The sequence below is a fragment of the Amblyomma americanum genome, chromosome 8 (assembly GCF_052857255.1).
Source record: "Amblyomma americanum isolate KBUSLIRL-KWMA chromosome 8, ASM5285725v1, whole genome shotgun sequence".
In the NCBI taxonomy this organism is placed as follows: Eukaryota; Metazoa; Arthropoda; class Arachnida; order Ixodida; family Ixodidae; genus Amblyomma; species Amblyomma americanum.
Genome location: NC_135504.1, coordinates 42180274 through 42201203, shown reverse-complemented (window position 1 = coordinate 42201203; position 20930 = coordinate 42180274). Strand labels below are relative to the sequence as shown.

The 20930-nt window shown below is 46.0% G+C and overlaps 1 protein-coding gene across 1 annotated transcript in view; it reads right to left on the bottom strand.

Annotated features, from left to right (window-relative positions):
- Window positions 1–238: 238 nt before the first annotated feature.
- Window positions 239–20930, bottom strand: part of LOC144102336 (uncharacterized) — a 52521-nt gene continuing 31829 nt past the window's right edge. The window contains exons 13-21 of the mRNA XM_077635631.1: window positions 16382–16467; window positions 12826–12884; window positions 11079–11130; window positions 10627–10694; window positions 7406–7494; window positions 5931–5996; window positions 3544–3648; window positions 2248–2324; window positions 239–398 (exon numbers count right to left, since the gene is read on the bottom strand). Of these exons, the coding sequence (XP_077491757.1) occupies window positions 284–398; window positions 2248–2324; window positions 3544–3648; window positions 5931–5996; window positions 7406–7494; window positions 10627–10694; window positions 11079–11130; window positions 12826–12884; window positions 16382–16467 (717 nt within the window). The 3' untranslated portion in view covers window positions 239–283. The remainder of the gene's footprint in view (window positions 399–2247; window positions 2325–3543; window positions 3649–5930; window positions 5997–7405; window positions 7495–10626; window positions 10695–11078; window positions 11131–12825; window positions 12885–16381; window positions 16468–20930) is intronic.

Genomic DNA, 20930 nt, shown 5'->3' with positions numbered 1-20930 from the left:
AATTCGCTTGAAAGAAATGGCAGAAAAGTAACTTTTCTTTTGTCCGCTCAACGAATCAAATACACAGTGCGAGATAGTATCAGAGTAAACCTAATTTAAAATAAAAGTACACGTCTCAAAAGGCCTATAAAACCATATTTCGGCTATGCAGTGGCTATGAGCTTTCGAGGTCAGCATATTCTGTACGGATTGCAGACGTTAACGGTATGAAACAGCAGGAAGAGAAAACGGTAGAGTCGAAGGCAGTTCCCCCAGCCGTTGCCACTGGCAGGACACGCCGACGTCATCGCTTCCAGAAGAGGCAGTCGGTGTAGCTATGACGGTAGCGCATCTCCGAACTGACGCCGCAGCCAAAGTGTGTCGTATACTTGGGCAAATGAGTGGCAAGGATCTCCATTCTGCGGGCGAAAAGAAAAGAAAAGCTGACGCCAAGTAACCTTGACATTGATAAGAGAGTGGTTTACAGAACAGTTGCGCCTCGTCTGACTGAAGTTGCTACGAGATTAGTATAAGAGAACCACGGGTAGGTTGGAGAAGATATGACTGCAGTCTTAATGAAATGATGCCAGTTGCTTCTTTTAAAGAGGCGGTGGGTAAATGAGAGGGTGAACGACCAAGTAGAGTCCGATGTGCAGGATTTTAACGCAAATTCGTAAATTATCTGTGCTAAACATTCAACAATTTTTTTTTTCAATGAAAAGACGATTTAGTTTGACTGGTTCATTGTAACACTCATTGCAAAATTTTCACGTGTTTCGGAAGTTGTTCATTAACCTAGACATCTATAGCTGATGGTTTCAAATAATGGCGACTGTCCAAGGTGATATATGGACATATATGGTGACTGTCAAAGGTGATATATGGGTGAGCAAACCGAAGCAGCGGTGGCTCGGTGGTTATGGTGTTCGGCTGCTGTCCCAAAGACGCGGGTTCGATCCCGGCCGCGGCGGTCGCATATGGATGGAGGCGAAATGCTAGAGACCCGTGTACTGTGCGATGTCAGTGTCCGTTTAAAGAACCCCAGGGGGTCGAAATTATCCGGAGCCTTCGACTAGGGTGTCCCTCATAACCTGAGTCGCTCTAATTCATGTCAATAAGAACAGCGCGTACTCTTGACAGGGACGCAAAGAGAGACATGTGAGGACGGGATCTGTTAAAAGTACGCGCTGTTCTTTTGGAAATGGCATGCCAACTAGCTTTAGTTTGCTATTTTCACGTGTCACACGAAGGGAGTTTTCCTTTTGCTAAGGACCATATACCCCACTTCTTGCGTGGCGAGAGCGGTAACGAAATGTCGAGATCAATTTGCTGTTTAGAATATTTTATATCACGATACAACATGCAGTTGTCTGAAAACAACTAATCTGTACACCAGAAACAACTGCTTCGATTATGTCGATAACATATAGCAGAAATTACGGTTCACGTATACTCCCTTGAGGTACTCCTGAATTGACTGAAAGACTGTCCGACTCAACTCCTTCAACTGAAACGTACAGCTTAGGGTTAGTTAAACAGTGAGAAATTCAGGAAGCTTAAATCTCAGGAATGCCGAAAGATGAAGTTATTTATCATGCGCAGTATTATGAAAATCTCTGCTAAAATCCAAAAACATTAATTTAACTTGATCATTACCGTCGAGGGACAATGCAAGCAAATAAACAATTGTTAATATTCGCTTTTAAATAGACTTTACGAAAACCGCGTTCAAATTTGGAGAGGAGAGAGCTAAGATTTAATAATTTATCTACGCGATTAGCAACAACGTGTAGTATCGGTTTAGAACCGGGCGAAAGTAGATTAGGCGATAGTTTTTTCGTCGTAAATAATCACCGGTTCTTAGATACAGGGACCACTTTGGTGGTTGGTCAATCATCTCAGAGCAGTCACCAGAGCAGTGATCAATTAAGACTGTAGCGTCATACCCTTAAATCGGAGTAAGGCCGATTGCGCCGATCTTGCTCTGAAGCCTACTTGACCTTGAACACCGTGCCCCGAACCGAAACCGAAGTGTTAGCGCACCTAATTCGCATTTGGCCCTAACCACGCCACATCGTCCGCCATTTTGTTTTTGCCCAATGAAGTTGTTTCCATCCATCCGTCAGCATTCATGCAAGAGGAGCTAGCGAAGCCCTGGTATTTCGCCCACGTCATGCGCATCGCCCGTTTTTCCCCATTTTTGAGGCTTGCGCAGAGCTATCGCATGGTGTTCCAACCGAGTCACTTCGCAAACACTTCGGTGCTGACCTCTGTTTCGCCGTCTTGTATCCGTATTCGGAGTTGAGGAGTGTCTTTACAGTGTCGCTCGTCCTGGAGCACATCTCCTGCGGCAAGGGTGCACGGAAATGACTCTATGATGCAAGGAAAGGTGCAGTATACATGCCTCATACCCCTGTCACACGGGATTCCGCGAAAGGCTTTCCACCAAAGGCCCTTCTTTTCACCAAAGGAACGAAAGCTCGAATGAGCAGCAATGCAGCTAAATGGTGAAACAGTCGTAGCTTAACGCACCCGTTACTGTGCATGAGGTGGCTGAAGTGAGTGTTTTAAAATTAAAGCGGGGTACTCTATTCTTTTGTTTAGCTCAGACAATTTTCTATCCTTAAAAGAACTGAAACGGCTACTCTCATCAGCCGCTGCATGTTTTGTGTATTGCCTTGGCCACAGGGGGAACTCGGTGATGCTGCAGCAATTTTACTGTCTTGATATCGGGGCATAAAATGTAAACTCCGGCCCAAAATAAAAAACTAGACAAGTCTTTCGTATTTTTTAAGGATGTTTTCCAAATTTGTTAGGTGCACGTTTTTTTTTTTGCTTTTACTGCTTGACGCTGGACGGCACTGCGATAGCAGGTTATCGTAATCCACGCATTTAGGCTCCAAAGGTATTGGGTCTTGGACGGGGGACCTCACCTCCAAGGCCCTTAGCTGCGCAACCTTTGTGCGGTGCAGCTGCACTCCTTACGCCTTTGAACAGAAGGGCTTGATTCTCAAAGGTGTTAGCGGTGCCCGTGTGACGGGTAGTATTCTGGGCGGACACGTGAGTCGTGCCGCGATGAAAGGGATGAGGGCGTTGAATGAAAGGAGGTAGATACGAGGTCTACATACTATGGACAGCCAGGGCGTGCGAGGGTACTTTTTTAAAGTGCCCTAATTATTTTTTATTTGTAACCCCGGAACGGGACGAATTTTTATTTAACTATGAAGTTTTTGAGAAAGTTGTATAACTTTCTTTTGCGGCCGTATGGCTGCGCTTGGGTGGATGCCAATGAGTACTTACTCCCTTATTACAAATCTATTCCACCTTGGGGATTCTGCTGGACATTTGACCAACCATATATAAGAGGCCCAGTTTGAAACTGCTTGCTTTTTAACTCAGTGCACTGTCAGCGTGCGTGTAAATCTACAGATTGCGTAAACAAATTTTTGTAATTTTTGATAAAAAAGTGTGCGCTAGAGGACAGCTTATTCCCTCTTTACTCCCGTATAGGCGTATTCGTGTTTAGAGTGATGAGATGTGTCGACCACCGGCCGATATACTCACCGATGCCAAGGCGACGTAGAAGTGCGTCTGCGAGGGGACATTCTTCAGGAAAGGCAGCCGCACGTCGACGGCTTCGTTCTTGATCTTCACCTTGTCACTGTACATCTGCACCAGCCACGAGTCAGTTGTCAGCGTATATAGTGAGAATGCATGCACCGTTTATATCCTTCCCTTCAATGGACAGGGATGACAACATTAGATTGACACGTATCGGTAGATTACTCTGTTTAAAGGGACTCTGAAATAATTTCGAGGGGCCTATTCTAGCGAAACAGATCTGTAGAAGTGGTCTTTGTGGGTATTGGAGTCAAATTTGAAAGCTCTGCGTGGACCCTATAATTTAGAAACGATTTTTGAAAAATCGTTGCTGGCAGCAGCTTGCGATCTCATTGCGCGTCCCCTTACCCCGATGACGTCACAGAAGAGCCAGCCTTCAAGCTCGCCCCGTCTGCCACTGATGTCACCGGGGTAGGGGACGCGCGGTTGCGAGCTACTGCGAGCGGCGATTTTTTTTTATTATTTCCAAATCATAGGGTCCACGCACAGCTTTCAAATTTAATTTAATGTAGCACTAGCCCCGTTAGCCAAACAACTCATCAACATACCTGACCTACGCGCGGCAATATACGCCGACGACATCACCTTGTGGACGACTGAAGGCTCCATAGGGGAAGCGCAAGGCACTCTACAATTGGCAGTTGATATCGTTACCTCGAACATCACGAATATGGGCCTTAAGTGCTTCCCGCTCAAATCCGAACTGCTGACGATCAGACCTCTTCCCCGGGATCCACGCATACACCTCCGAATGTAAGTACGCCTACCACATACTCTGGTCAGTAGACTTCAGGTCCTTGGACTCTATATGCAGGACTTTGCATGCAACTTTAACTTCACAACTTGTTTCCTAAATAAGCAAACCAAACTAATCGTGTTCTTATCCGGAGAGTAGCCACACTTAACCACAGACTTTCGGAGAGGGAAAGCCGTACACCAGCCGCTTGACTTATCAGCTTCCTTACCACTTGCTAACCAAACCGAATAAGAAAAAGCTGATATTCTTATCAGAAAGGTGACCACCTTAGCACTTCGCCTACCACAATCCGTTAGCGAAAATCGCTTACTCGCAACGGGCACTTGCAATACAATCTCGGAATTGCTCAAAGCCAAACGAAGCAACCGGACACTCCGACTAACCCGCACGCAAACAAGCCAACACCTACTACGGCATCTTCACCCAGCCCTTACCGTCTGCTCATCTGTCCCCAACTAAAAAATGATCCTACTGACATCGAACCTGACATCTAACTGCGCAACAAACCCGTACTCAGAAATATGAACACCGAGCTACACAGGGGCCGACGCCAGGCCCGAGCTGAATGTTACACCAAACACTAGAGAGGCAGACCCGACATCCTCTACGCGGACGCTGCTCAACACACCCTACCAGGCTATTAAACCACTGTCGCCACCTATGAGGATGGCACCATCGGGAACGCCGCCACCCTCCATGCCAACAACCCTACGGAGGCTAAAGGCGCGGCCATCGCCTTGGCGCTCATACACGCTACACAAGATACAATCTGCGTACAGTCACTATCAGCAAAGCATTATCGCACCAACCGCCCGGCGCATTCACGCATCGGGACACACGTTTACCCAAGAGATAACTCCCACGTGGGTTCTTGGGCATGCCTCGATCCCCGGTAATCAGCGCGTTCATGTGCTGGCTCGAGAACTATCCTTCCGGGCTGCAGAAGATTGCACACCCAAATACACTCAGGAAAGCTCGCGGGCTCTACTCGACCACCACCACATTATCACTCATTACAAAAACCGCCGCTTAACCCTCCAACCACCTCACCATACACTAGATTCAAAAAACAGTGCGGTCTGGCGGCAGCTGCAGACAAACTACCACATCCCACCTTACCTCCTTCATCGCTACCACCCTACATTGACCCTTCCACTTTGCTCAACATGTGGGGCGGCCAAGGCAACCCTCATGCACTACCTGTGGGAATGCCCCCAACCCGTGGCAGTTTCCCCCACACCCAACCCATCCCCTTCCTCATGGGAGGCCGCTCTGCGAGTTGCTCAACCAGTTGGCCAAACATGGCTAGTGGACAGCTCTCCGTGCAGCCCAGGCCCGTGGACTCCTGGACAAGTAGGAGTCCACCCTTGAAGACCTTTTGCTCTTTTGAAAAAATAAAGTTGTTCCTCATCTTCCTCCTCCCCGCGAGGTAGAGCTAATTTGAACTGCACAGTCCTCACGGGAAAAATGGTGGTGCCTGAACAGAGAGCACTGGAATTAGGGCTATGAATTTGGTAAAATACTACTCTCCGCGTCGATTGATTGAAAGTCATCTCTGAGAAATCATACCGACCTTCTCGAGGACGTGGACAGCGGCGATCTCGGCGATTGTCTCATAACGCTCCAGCGGCTGTTTGATCTGCGCCAAAGAAAACAGCCCATGCTATGTCACCTGAGTGTGCAAAAGATAGAAAAAAATTGAGAAAACGAAAGGCACAGCAACTGTCTCACATATCTCGGCGGATACCCTAACCACGCCGTAAGAGAAGGGATAGAGGTGGAAGTGAGGGAAGAAAGGGAGAATTGTGGCGTAATGGAGGGCTCCGGAGTAACTTCGACCACCTTGGGATCTCTAACGTGCCCTAACAGCGCACACCACACGGGCGCACTTTGCAGCGCGGTGTAAGTGTATGTTAAAGGCATTGCAAACTTAAAACACGCAGCAACAAGCACACGTTCCCTTCCATCAAGACGCCGTTCAGCTGTCATATGATAGTAAGATAGTTAATGCTTCTTTCTTTTCCTCATAACGAGTCATAATTCATCTCTTTCTTTGCGCTTTCTACTGCCCCCTTCCATCAAGGAACGGTTGCAGGCGCCCGCTAGGAACGAGCCAATCTGTGCGTCTTTTAGACAGTGATTGTGCAAGATTTTCTCTTTTGTTATTTATTTTTTAGTTGCTTTTCTTAGTTCTGTGCATTCATAAACAGCTTTATTTTAGCGTCTAGTGTTTGTTTTCTCAAACTGTCATGCAGTGCGACTTGCCTTTAAAACTATTACACTGACACCATAGTTTCCTTTTTCTTTCTTTTATCACAGTTTTGTTATCGAATTGGAATTTTGTTGGTTTGCCTATTTACCCTAATTTTATACCAGCTTCTTGCCAGGTGGTTTCTTTCTCTGGTTTATCATAATAAAATAATCTCATATCCTCTTCCTAATTATGGATCTTATTTCAATTATCTTATTGATTTCAATTGTTCCTCCCCTGTGTAAGGACCTGATGGGTCTTTAGGATACTTCAAAAAATAAATAACTTCTTAATGCGAGAGCATTAGAAACCCCACCGTACAAAAAAAAGTGTCCGGTGTCCGACGCAGTGTTTCTTGCAATACCTGCCAACCACCTGCCACCGTTGGCAGGTGACAACATGGAGAGGAAAAATCTCCTGTCCATTGCTAGCGGAAAAGAGGGAGAGGCCGGCAGGTGGCAGTCACGGGAAGAATCCAAAAACAAGAATCACTAAAAAGGACTCAAAAAATTAAAATGCCAATTTACTTCTTTGCATCCGAGGCGTGTTGCTACAAATTTGTTGGTGCGCTGTGTAGTTTGCAAGATTACAATTAGACAACGTATCTCTATTACAAATCAATGCAAAGACGGCACCGAAGCAATTCTTTTTCTGCCAACTTTGTTGTCACTTTGTTGTTACACGTTGTCACTTTCATAACTGAACGTCGTTTCTTCACACTGACACACGCCATCCTGCAAACAAAGAGTCGAAAAGCAAAATCGCTGCGCACTGCAGATGTGTTAGAAACTGATCACCTTGTAGGCGGCTTCCAGCTTGTCCACGCAGTCGACGATCCTCTTGTAATTACTCTCGGTCTGGGTTCCCTTGCCGACCCACCACTGAGCTGCGAAGGTGCAGACCGATCAGCGGAAGCGAAGTTATTTCCCTTCAAATCAAGTGCTAGTGGTTTGGTGCATGCATAGCGTTGGTCGAGAGTCTTTGGACCACGTACAAGTCTAGCAATTTCAGACAAAAATGTTAAAAACTGCTAAATTGTAAGATACTTTTACGGTAATATTGAAGGTAATGTTCTAATATTCTGATATGTAGCAATATCTTTCTTTTAACGTGTTTCCATAAATCACATCTTACAATTAAGACTTCAATAGGAAACCAATGGGGAACGCCTTTGACGATAGCAAAAACGTTAATATACCAAAAAAAAAAGCAAGAGTGCCGTCGGGTGATCTGTAGATATATTGATTGTTATAGTTAAATCTTACTTTATATGAAAAAATCGCGTTCATAAATAGTTTCCAGCTCAAAAATGCTTTTGTCCAGAATTGCTGGGTATGATCTGTTTTTAGGCAGCAGTAAGCTTTTAAGCTCTGTATATTTACGACAGCGGTAGAGTCGAAAAGGTTTCGAAAGGTGAGGACGACGGCTTTCCTCACCATAGAGACAGAGCTAAAGATATGCTAAAAGTGCCGGAGAATCGTGATAATCAGCGCACCTACATCCGATGCAGGACAAATGACTTTCTCTTCGACCTTCAATTAAGCTTGACGATGCTAGCTCCTGTTACCTTACCCGGAGTTGTCCTAATCTATGCAGCCCACCTGACACTGACGCTCCCTGGTGGCTTTGTTTTCTCTTAGAATACACTCTCTTTCCCTAAGAGACCACCGGGTCTATTCTTTCGAAGGGACCATTATTTAAGCTGTTTCAACGTACTGGATCTGTGGTCACTGCCTGCCCCCAAGCAGATGTATTTTCTGGCCATCTCCAATATTTCGGGGCCTTTCGTAGATTTTTGTTCATTTCCAGGAGTGTTTAACAATACTGAGTTTTATGCATATTATTTTTAAACTCACTGCTCTGCTTTGCCGGTTTGGCTCGTTATCATGGGCCGGAGTTCGCCTCCTGAGTTCCCTAGCAGAGAGACGCCATCAGCTAATCGGGGATTATGATTTGTTTTTTCCTCCACTAACCCCAAACTTTCGCCATCCAATTCTTTGAATACACCCTGTAAACAAGCGGCGAATATTACTAGAGACGTCACGCCTCTCTGCCTGGCGCCCTTTTTGATTGGTAATTTACAACTTTTCTTGTCGAAGATTATGATCCCTGTGCAGTCCCTAGAGCTAGTTTCAGCCCTTTTACATATGACTTTCTATTCCATGGCTTTTCGATGCCAGCATGAGAGGCGATGTTTAGACCAAATCAAATGCTTTCTCGTAATCGCTGCTGGCTTTATTGAGCGTCGTATTCTTAATTTACAAAGCTGTACAGAGAGGTTGATTCCATTTTCGCATTTTATATCACCTGATCAATGACATTAATATTGCCTACAGTCGAGAAGTCTCTCCGAAAGTCAGACTGGTGCTTCGGTTGACTGAAGTCTAAGCTCTCTAATTGCATAAGTAATTATCTTAGCAAGTGTCCTGTAAGCAACCGATAGCAAGCTAATCGGTGTGTAATTTTGCAGCGCCGCTTTCAAGCGCCGGATCCTGTGGCGTGCCTCAAAGGGACAGCACTGGTGGTTGAGTGTCGCCGGCTTTGGCGTAACCAGGAGACCAAACGAGAAGCAAAGCGTAGGATGAAAGTACGGCGGCATCGAAGAAGAGCGCGAGGAGGAAAGCGAAGGAGAAGAGTACCGACAAGCGCCATGTTTGTAAACAAAGGCGGCGCTGCGGTCAGCAGCCGCGTGGAAGTGTAGGAAAAAAACGCATCATGCCTACACTGCGCCAAGTGACGCTGCTTCAAAACCAACTCGCACGTCTTAATATTTCAAAGCTTCCGCGTTGCTTGTGGTTAGAAACAGTTTTGATTATGCCCAGAAGGCAGTTTGCGCACTTGTTCAACTACTGATCCGGAGTTCCCGGGTTCGAACCCGACCGCGGCGGCTGCGTTTTTATGGAGGAAGAACGCTAAGGCGCCCGTGTGCTGTGCGATGTCAGTGCACGTTAAAGATCCCCAGGTGGTCGAAATTATTCCGGAGCCCTCCACTACGGCACCTCCTTCTTCCTTTCTTCTTTCACTCCCTCCTTTACCCCTTCCCTTACGGCGCGGTTCAGGTGTCCAACGATATATGAGACAGATACTGCGCCATTTCCTTTCCCCCCAAAACCAATTATTATTATTATTATTGTTCAACCTCTCTGGCTGACGCAATCAGCAGTCGGAGCTCTGCATCAGCTTCCTTCTCTGCTCCTACCTGACAGCAAGTAACAGCGTGGCTACATCGGCAGACTACGTTGACTGATTTAATAGAACCGAGAAAGCGCGCAGTACAGAGAAAAACGTTGTGAACTCCTGGGCCGATACAGCATACCCGATTGCAACAAAAACAAGGTGGCATAATGGTTATGCCCTTGTGCTATTTCCTGTAACTATGCCCTGTGCTAAATCTTCATTATGGAGTTTTAACACAGCCAATACAAACCACTGTCATTGAGCTCGCGCTGATGGCCCCGAGGTGCCACTCGCAGAAGGCCCGCAATTGGCCTGTCGGGGCCGTCTGCGCATGCGCTTTAGCGGTGGTTGTTATGTGCTATGCTAGAACTCTCAATCGTCGCGGCACTTTGCATGTATTCGTTTTCAAGCGGTGGCACGCCATCTCGAGCTGGGAGGACTGAGAGGTCCTGCTTATGTCTGCAGACCCGACATCGCAGCTTGCTGCGGTTACTCGGGCTGCCGACGTCATGTCCCGGCATGACCTACTTGATGCAGTGCGGAACCGCGCAGTGGCCCAGGGACCCAGCTGGGTCTAAAACTCACTTGCTCAATAAAGTTTCTCTGACTGTCGGTTCAAGCGGTGGTGATGTAGTAGCCCCCTAGCCCAAGCGCACAAGGTCCCGCATTAACACCATCCCCCGGAGTGCTGATGGCGTCATAAATTACCGACTCTATCTGATGGCTTGAGAGCCTTTCATGCTTACATGAAACCACCGATTACGTAAATACTGCAGTACTAGAGAAATGCAGGCAGTACCCATGCAGTTGGAAATGAAGAGTGCGTGTGAGGTGCGCTTACCGCGATAGTCGATCGCCCTGAAGAGCTCGCGTATGATCTTGAACCCGTAGACTGGTATGTTAAAAGGCCTGAAGGAAGGAAGAGAGGCGAGTTGTTTTCAGTGCAGTGAAAAAGTAGGCACCGCGGACGCAGCCAACGCTGACACAGCGCGTGCTCAACCCAGTCGAAAAATACGACAGAGCGGGCTGCAAATATATGATAGAAATTTTTGTCGTCCTGTCGTTACGACAGGTTTTTTCTGTAGCATTGCGAAGTTATCTGTGGTTACGACAGAATTGACTGCGTCGTCGCGACAGGGGGCTGCACTACATACTACAGAAAGTCCTGTTGTTACTAAAATAATTTCTGTGCTCAGGTCCCAAAATACTACAGAAAAATTTGTTGTGACAACAGAACATTTTCTGTAGTGCTCTTCGATAGGGCATGGTTGCAAGTGTCGTCCTCGTACTTACAGTTTGCTTTCGGTATCTATGTAGGCCCATGTGAACACAGCATACGGAACATCTGCGAATATAGCAGCGCACAGAGCCTTTGTGAGAAGAGGTTGCCGACGATGTGGCACTTCTGCTAAGCATCGAGTAAACTAGGCGCCAACACTCCGAGCTATATATCACTGCACGCACAGCAATATCCACGGAGCGGATAACGAACGTACAATACCGCGAACATCAGAAAAGCAAGGAAACCGCCGCGGTGGCTCAGTGGTTAGGCGCTCGGCAACTAATCCGAAGTTCCCGGGTTCGAACCCGACCGCGGCGGCTGCGTTTCGATGGAGGAGAAGCGCTAAGGCGCCTGTGTGCTGTGCGATGTTAGTGAATAATAATAATTGGTTTTTGGGGAAAGGAAATGGCGCAGTATCTGTCTCATATATCGTTGGACATCTGAACCGCGCCGTAGGGGAAGGGATAAAGGAGGGAGTGAAAGAAGAAAGGAAGAAGATGTGCCGTAGTGGAGGGCTCCGGAATAATTTCGACCACCTGGGGATCTTTAACGTGCACTGACATCGCACAGCACACGGGCGCCTTAGCGTTTTTCCTCCATAAAGACGCAGCCGCCGCGGTCGGGTTCGAACCCGGGATCTCCGGATCAGTAGTCGAGCACCCTAACCACTGAGCCACCGCGGCGGGCCGATGTTAGTGCACGTTAAAGATCCCAAGGTGGTCGAGATTATTCCGGAGAACTCCACTATGGCACCTCTCTCTTCCTTTCTTCTTTCACTCCCTCCTTTATCCCTTTCCTTATGGCGCGGTTCAGGTGTCCGCCGATATGCGAGGAAGATACTGCGCCATTTCCTTTCCGCAAATACCAATTATTAATTATTAATTACTATTATTACTATTAAGTGATAAAGGAGCGAGTGAAAGAAGAAAGGAAGAAGAAGGTGCCGTAGTGAAGGGCTCCGGAATAATTTCGACCACCTGGGGATCTTTAACGTGCACTGACATCGCACAGCACACGGGCGCCTTAGCGTTTTGCCTCCATAAAAACGCAGCCGACGCGGTCGGGTTCGAACCCCGACCCCGGCGGCTGCGTTTTAATGGAGGCAAACCGCTATGGCGTTCCCTTCCCTTACGGCGCTGCTGAGGTGTCCGCCGATATGTGAGACAGATACTGCGCCATTTCCTTTCCCCGAAAACACATTATTATTGTTATTAATATTATTATTGGCACCTGCCGCATTCCTGTCTCTCCCTCTCCCCTTCCAGCGGAGGGGAGGATTTTATCTTGGGCGATCAAATTAAGCATATTGAAGAAGTAGCTTCACTACGCCATGCAAAGCCAAGGTTGCCGGGCTGAGCCGGAGCCGTTAAAGCGCGTGCGCAGAGCAACAGGTCCGCCGCGCGTGACGTCAGAGTTGCGTCGTCGCCGCTGCCGCCGCCAACCCCGCAGCCTCGCTGCTCGCGTCGCGCATGCGTAGTAGCTAACTTCTTCACGGATTACCGCTGCGTCTTTATAGCTCCAACCAAGGAAACATCTTCTGCTGAATTAAGAGCTTTACCACGTGTAACCATGTGTACGAAGCCGTCGCGTACACACTAGGTTTAACCGGAGCTAAACAATCAGCAATTTTTGGAGTAGCACCAACTAAAAAGCTTTCAAAGCGCTTATACGCGTTTCCACTTACAATATACCCGAGCGCAACGTTTGCTTCGTATTACAGCTGCAAAGGGAGCACCGAAAAGAAGCTTAAAAACTTACACATAATATTAAGGCCATGGAAGAATCGTGGCTCGTGAGAGAAGGTGGGGATCGGCCACCTGCAAAATACGTCAGCAGAAACGAGCATTAAAATGAGCGCAAGCACAACTCCGAAGCGCCCCCGTTTACGAGTACAGTGAAACACTGAAAGCCTTTATTCTGCAGAATAAATTGCATATTCTGGGGTTTAAAGGGACCCTGAAAAATACAGATGGTCATATTCTAATGCAACAAATCTGTACAGATTTTAACTTTTGAAGTGACAGCGTTAAGGAACTCGTATCTCAGAAAAATCCGGCGTCATCCTCGGCTTCGGTGTCACTGCCCTTGAGCAAAAGAAAAAAACATGAAAAATATCCAAGCAACCCTGGATGCAGGTGGCCCACCTAGTACACGTAACCTTGTGACGTCACCACAACATGCCCACCAGATTGTGAACAAACTGCGCACCATGGCAGGTGTCAGTGCGAGGGGTCGCTCTGCAAGAGCAGACTGGATCTTGTGTTTTAACTTTAAATTTATTTTTTTTAGCCCGAAAGCATACTTAACACGGTCCCGCGGTGGCTCAGTGGTTAGGGCGCTCGGCTACTGATCCAGAGTACCGAGGTTCGAACCCGACCGCGGCAGCAGCGTTTCGATGGAGGCAAAACGCTAAGGCGCCCGTGTGCTGTGCGATGTCAGTGCACGTTAAAGATCCCCAGGTGGTCGAAATTATTCCGGAGCCCTCCACTATGCACCCCTTTCTTCTTTCACTCCCTCTTTATCATTTCCCTTACGGCGCGGTTCAAGTGTCCAACCATATATGAGACAGATACTGCGCCATTTTCTTCCCCCAAAACAAATTATTATTATTAACACAGTCTCAACCAAGAATCATGTGTGAAGAGTCGGAGTAACTCGGGTAAGCTCGGGTTTGTCCGGAGGAGCGTCGCGCCAGCTGTGGCTAATGGGAGATTGACCTTGACGGTCACCTTGACCAAACCTCGCATAGTAACAGCCCTATGCAGAAATAAAATATAGGTGAGAGTGGGTTTCGAACCCGCGGCGGCGCGAACAGACCAGCTTCGCTGGCCACTGCACAAGAGAGTTATCCTATCACCGCAGCCGATCACGCATTGTTGTTGTTGTTAGCCTATCAAAAGAACAACAACAACAACGTTCAAAACTGCAACACACCCTCGCGCTGTGCACTGCACGTCGTCTTCTTCATCTTCTTCCATCTGCGGCGCGAACAGATCTGATCCGCTAAACCTTGATCAGAGCTTAACCTGAGTCTATTATCGTCGCCAGACGTGCCGACGACTGATCAAAGCAAAACCATGAGCCAACCAGCCTAGACACACGAATACGCACGTGTACTAGTGGTAGGGTTGAAACCCTACCACGTTTTACTTGCCACAACTCGCACGGCCTCTCTTTGACCAAGTCGAACGGACGTTTCTGAGTGGTCGAAGGGTCGCCCAGCTCGCGACCCAAGAGTCACCGATTCGAATTCCATTTAATAATAATAATAATTGGTTTTGGGGGAAAGGAAATGGCGCAGTATCTGTCTCATATATCGTTGGACACCTGAACCTCGCCGTAAGGGAAGGAATAAGGGAGGGAGTGAAAGAAGAAATGAAGAATGAGGTGCCGTAGTGGAGGGCTCCAGAGTAATTTCGACCACCTGGGGATCCTTAACGTGCACTGACATCGCACAGCACACGGGCGCCTTAGCGTTTTTCCTCCATAAAAACGCAGCCGCCGCGGTCGGGTTCGAACCCGGGAACTCCGGATCAGTAGTCGAGCGCCCTAACCACTGAGCCACCGCGGCGGGTATCCCATCTAGGACATTTTTCTTTTCAGAACAATGCTTTTTTTTTTCTTCAGAGTCACTACGTAATTGAGGTGGAATGACGTCACAAACCTGTAGACGGATGAGGAATTATGTGACGACGTCATTACTATTACATACTGTGGGATCGTTATGGGGCGTTTGAAGTACCCTTGCGACGTCATGTGGTCGTGACGTCACGACCCTCTCGACCAGTCCGGGTTTTCTCAAGATGACAATGACGTCGGGTTCACTGTTGAACGGAACCCTTAATGCTCTCGCGTTGAAGAAAAAAATGGGGAAGCAGCGGCGAGAAAGGGACTATACGTGAAGGGTCAGGGACACGGCATCAAAAACAGTTCAGGAGGCGATACTTCATGCGCATAGAATTTTGTCAACGCAAAGAAAGAACAAATTACTCGAGGCAAACACATCCCATGGCTTTGATTCCTGAAGGCAAATAAGAATCCTACAACTTTTTAAAAACTTCACAATTTGCTTTATTTCATGGTTTACCACTGTCTGAACTAAAGTTCTATTTATTTCTTTCTGCGATCATAAGTTTACCTGTCGTGTAAAAACGCAAACATTTAACCGCCAGCAAAGCCACTCTGGCCAAAATGTCTCCGTGAAGACGTTGTCGCGGATTTCCACATAACGCCCTATTTCTCGCTTACTACATTTGGGGCGGAGTAATTAGAGCACCGGGAATGCAGGTTTCAATGAAAGGCTGAAATGTCATACTCTAAACCGCACGGAACGTTTGTTACTAAAAACAGAACAAGAATGGCTAATTAATGTTTTTTTATATCCTCTTAACATCACGAACTGAAATGAACGAGCAATACCATATGAACAGACTTCAAATGGAAGGACATTTTTATCTTTGCCTAGAAATTACAGGATTGCAAAGTCTGCTTAAGAACGGAAATGCGAAAGCCTTTCCTTTTCCTCTTTCTCCGTCCGTTTTTTTATCTATTTTTGATTTTTTAATATTTTTGGAAATTTTGTTGTTATCTTTATTCATTTTTATTTTTTCTTTCTCTTGTCTCTTAATTCTTTAATTTTACGTTTTTTATTCGTTTTCGCTTCCATTTTTTTAGCGCTTTTATTTTATTTTTATACCAAGCTAGCCTTGTCACGCATTTACATCGTTTTTCATCAAATAAGTGCACAATACCTGCTTCAAACACAGCATTTACTTACATTAACTTAAGTTTAATTAACAAGTTACCATCCATCCCTTTCAAGATCTACTCACGCACTACTTAACACAATCAAACTTTTGCACATTTATCTCCACAGAACGACATAATCGTGAGGACAAAATTTTCGAACACTTTTTCTGACGCGACGTAACCATATAATCCTTTCGCATCAATAAAAAACCTGAACAGAGTGCGAAATGATTTAGCTTGGACATCCATGCCCGTGGCTTGGCTTCGGCAGTGAAGACAACGCGGCATGTGCAGCGAGTCTACATGACAAGCTACACAGTAATACCCGACAAAGACGTCAACAGGACGTCCCTGGGATGTCCAGTGCGTACCTCCAGTGTTGGTTTTAGTGCTGTGCTTCAGTAATGACAAATTCTTCGCAAACCTTCGGCCTAATTTTAGTGCTTTCTTTCGTCCTTCATCACCTTCAGTCCCTCTGCTAGAACTAGACCCCTTGTTCGAGGGGGGTGCCTTAAAAAAGAGTTTTAGCCTTTACGGGCTTTCACACATCGTGGCAGGTACTCACGCTTTCTGCAAGGGAAACAGTTCCGTGTTGTATGAGCTCATGATGCTTTCCCAGGCACGTAGTCTTACTCCGTTCAGTTTTGTTGACTGCATTTAGTGAAACAAAAACGCGAAAATTGAGTTTTAGTTTTGCCAATGCCTTTTGGCGATTCTCAAAAGTTTTCAATTTCGCTATGTCCATGAGTACCAGGTGGGCAAGCTGCAGGCTTGAATTCACTCTGGTTTCCTGTGAAGTGTGGCTGAATTAAAATCAGCAAAGCAAATTATACCTTAATGAGATCATGAACTTACAAATTTTCCGGATTAATGTCGCATTTTCTTATACATTCTACGAGCCGCACGGATAACAGGCAGAGTGCTGAACAGATTATCATTTTCTGTTTAGGTTGCGTGAATTGTGGAAGGTTGAGGTCGGATGGTAGCCGCAATGCATTTTCGAAACTGTAACGTCGTTGCGGCGGCTGCGTTTTTATGGAGGAAAAACGCTATGGCGCCCGTGTGCTGTGCGATGTCAGTGCACGTTAAAGATCCCCAGGTGGTCGAAATTATTCCGGAGCCCTCCGCTACGGCACCTCCTTCTTCCTTTCTTCTTTCAGTCCCTCCTTTATCCCTTCCCTAACGGCGTGGTTCAGGTGTCCAACGATATATGAGACAGATACTGCGCCATTTCCTTTCCCCAAAAAACTATTATTATTATTATTATTATTATTATTATTATTACGTTGTTGCCACTTAGACTGAATGTAGCATGTGCTTTACATAACCCACTGCTCCCCTAAGCAAAACAGGCGAAAATGTAGGGCTCTTTTGGTCTTCATACTTAAGTGTAGTCACACGTGACGCTATAAAAGTTGAGCTTTCTCAGCTTGGGCTGGCATTGTTATGCCATATATAAAAAAATCACCAATTCCACTCTGCCGGTAAACTTATTTACAAATTTCAGTCAACCTGCCAACTCTCACAGACCACAGAAAACAAAATAACCATATTATTGTTTTGTAATAATTTCAGATCAGCTCATTTCAATCCAGACCCTCTCTATATCTCACTCGCCAACAATGCAGGGTGTTTCACCTGAGACTGTTAAAAAAAATTGGCCTTTGGGGAAAAGAAATGGTGCAGTATCTGTCTCACATATCGGAGGACACCTGAACCGTGCCGTAAGAGAAGGGATAAAGGAGGGAATGAAAGAAGAAAGAGGTGCCTTAGTGGAAGGCTCCGGAATAGCAATATTTTTAAGTTTTGAGTTAATAATTGGTTTTTTGGGGAAAGGAAATGGCGCAGTATCTGTCTCATATATCGTTGGACACCTGAACCGCGCTGTAGGGGAAGGGATAAGGGAGGGAGTGAAAGAGGAAAGGAAGAATAAGGTGCCGTAGTGGAGGGCTCCGGAATAATTTCGACCACCTGGGGATCATTAACGTGCACTGACATCGCATAGCCTCTGTGCATTCCTCGAACACACGGGCTTGACGTCCCGTCTGTTGTCCGTCAGGTAGTTACACGCAGTGACCGAACGCTCCGCGAGTTCTACCTTGAACGATTAATAACTGGACACCCCACTCCAGTTGTAACCATCACAGTGCTGTGCGCGTGTGGGATTTAATTCCTCTAAAATGAACTAATCACGCGCACAACCTGGACACATTTCTTATTGTGTAAATTATAGTTTGTACATATTACTTCTCCCTCTATCCTCTCTTCCTGTCCCCTCACCTCTTTCATTTCATTTCTCCATTCTGCCTGCTATCCTTTATTTCCGCTGCCCCAGCTCAGGTGCTTCAGTATCGATGGCAGATGCCGGGGCTAGCAAAAATCTTTTCCTTCCTTTTTACTACTATTTATAATAAAACCAATACCACCACCGCCATCTTTAACGTGCACTGACATCGCACAGCACACGGGCGCCTTAGCGTTTTTTCTCCATAAAAACGCAGCAGCCGCGGTTTGAGTTAAAGGGCGCTTTTCTCGGTATAGCATTGTCACTTTTGGTACGTATCAGATTACAGACAATACATGTTAAGTATAGCAGAGAGTTTACTAATATTGAGTAGTTAGCTTATAACTATCACAGTTAAGCTCCTCATTATTTGATACGTTCACAGCCTATCGTAAGAAATATTCGCTTCAGGATTTAGACTTTCCAAAAACCATTCTAATCCCCCGTTGCCGCGCAAAGAATTATGGGGCCTCAACGGCCTCAATCAATAGTGCCCGGCCACAGGGATCGCCAACCACGCCTACGAGCGTGCCTCACGTAGCGGCGTAGGTGTCGCATGCTCTTTTCCCTGCAGCTGAGTGGGTGCAGCGGGTAGGCAGAGTTGGCAGAGTACGTGTAGAGGGCACTCTAGTACGTGACAGGCGCGCCACTGTGTGACGCCCGCTCATAGGAGCAGCTATAGTCGAATACAACTCAAGAACAAAGCGTCTTTTTCCTGATAGACGGCCTCCTTCCAGCCAATGGCGTCGGCCGGTTCTCATGAGCCTGCTAAGGTGACAATGCAGGGAGTGACAGATGAAAAGGGATAGCCCCCTCTCAGCATTGTCACGCCTCTGCCTCCATTGTACCCGCGCTTTTATTGTTTCTGTTTATTTTGTTTTTTTTGCTGTTGTTAGTGCCCCCTGTGAAGTCATGTTCTTTGTCGCTTTTCCTTGGACCCTTACAAAAATATATTTGATAGTCTACAAACTGTCCATAGACTTTCGTCCACTAAGTCTATAAGCAGTACAAACCCTATAAACAGTATATATATATATATATATATATATATATATATATATATATATATATATATATATAGTCTTGAGAAAGGACAGGCTCTGTCCGAAACGTCGACTCAAAATAAATCTATGGCTAAATGAAGCGTTTTCAACTTTGAGCTATATATATATATATATATATATATATATATAATAGTTTTAAGAGACAAGTTAAAACTTTTTTACTAGATAAAGCATAACTGCGCTGTTTTGATGTATGCTGTTTTAATTTGTTTGATTTTTTCTTAAGTGTTTTTTTTATGTACGGTATTCCATTGTATCTTGAGTATTGCCTTTGCATTGTATTCTACCTGCTTAGTGATTGATGTTTCTAATAATGGCGTCTTGTACCGAATCTTTCTGATTGTTTTGTAACTGCACAGTTTTGCTGCCTCCTTATTCTTTCTTGTTGTTGGCGCGACCGGCCACTCGTCTGTCCTGATGCAATATTCCGGAGACGAGGCCTCGTCAGGCGTGCATTAAACGCCTTTTGCCTCGTCTACCTTGGCAGTGCTTTATACCAATGTGTGTTATTCGGTCTTGTATTGTAACGAGTTCTGTCAAAATAAAAAGAAAGAAAGAAAGATATATATATATATATATATATATATATATATATATATATATATATATATATAATATATATATATATATATATATATATATATATATATATATATATATATATATATATATATATATATATATGGCCGTACACATTTAGTACACTTTTGTCTATAGACAGTTTACAAACTACGAATAGACAAAAGGAAATCACTATGAGAAGGCACTAGTCTGTAAGAAGTCTACAAACAGTCTATAGACCACTTTTATAACGGGAGATCTCTTGGAAGGAGTCGATCACTGCGTGCGATGCGTGTGAAGCCAGCCACGGCTGTGGCCGGCTAGCGAGGTTCCGGCCGGGTTCCGATATGCCTAATGTGGTGATGGTTGTCCCGAAGATGCGCGGCCTAAGCTCATCAGCATCGGCTCCGAAGTGAGCATTTCCATCGCGGAGGTGCTCCTTGTCACTCGACCTTGTTACTCCACTGAGAAGCCGCCGTTTACCCGCGCTCTCGAAATCTTTGTCCGTGTTGCTCTATCTCTTCGTCTCGGCTTGTACTTTTGCATTGCTTCTTTTAATCGCGTAGCATTGTTTATGTTTTCGGTCATTGCACCCGCGTTGCCAGCGCGTTAATTTTACCACACCCTGTCTTTCGTCTTATATATGTAAGTGCGCAATTATTAACACAATAGCTAGGCGGGTGAGTTGGTGACGCATATTCGAAAATAACAGTACGAAAAACGGAGACAAAAGGTAGAAAAACATAGGACAAGCGCTTGTCCTGTGTTTTTCTACCCTTTGTCTACGTTTTTCGCGCTATTAGTTTTGAGTACGGTCCTAAGCCGTGTACGCTTCACTGCCTTTTCTTTTGGAAACCACTTTGTTACTCTTGAGCTCTGGGCGTTTCAATATTTTGCTGCAGCTTGATTCAGAGTAGAATTTTTTGTTGTTGTCTAATTCGCCGTGTACGCCCCAAGTCATCGATGAGCGGCTAACCAGGCGTGACCCCTGTGGCCGGTCAGCAGTTCGAGTCTTCTTTGCGTGGGCTGCATTAATTTGTCGCGCCACTCCCTTCAGACTTAACGAGTGTGCAGCGGTGGGTAGGGCAGCTCGATGAATTATAGCTGTGCCTATTCTACCGGAGCCGGCATAATTTCCTGGCTGAAATTCTCCCAGAACTCTCCTCTGATTAGCTACGGAGGGCGCCGAGAGAATTTTTTATGTG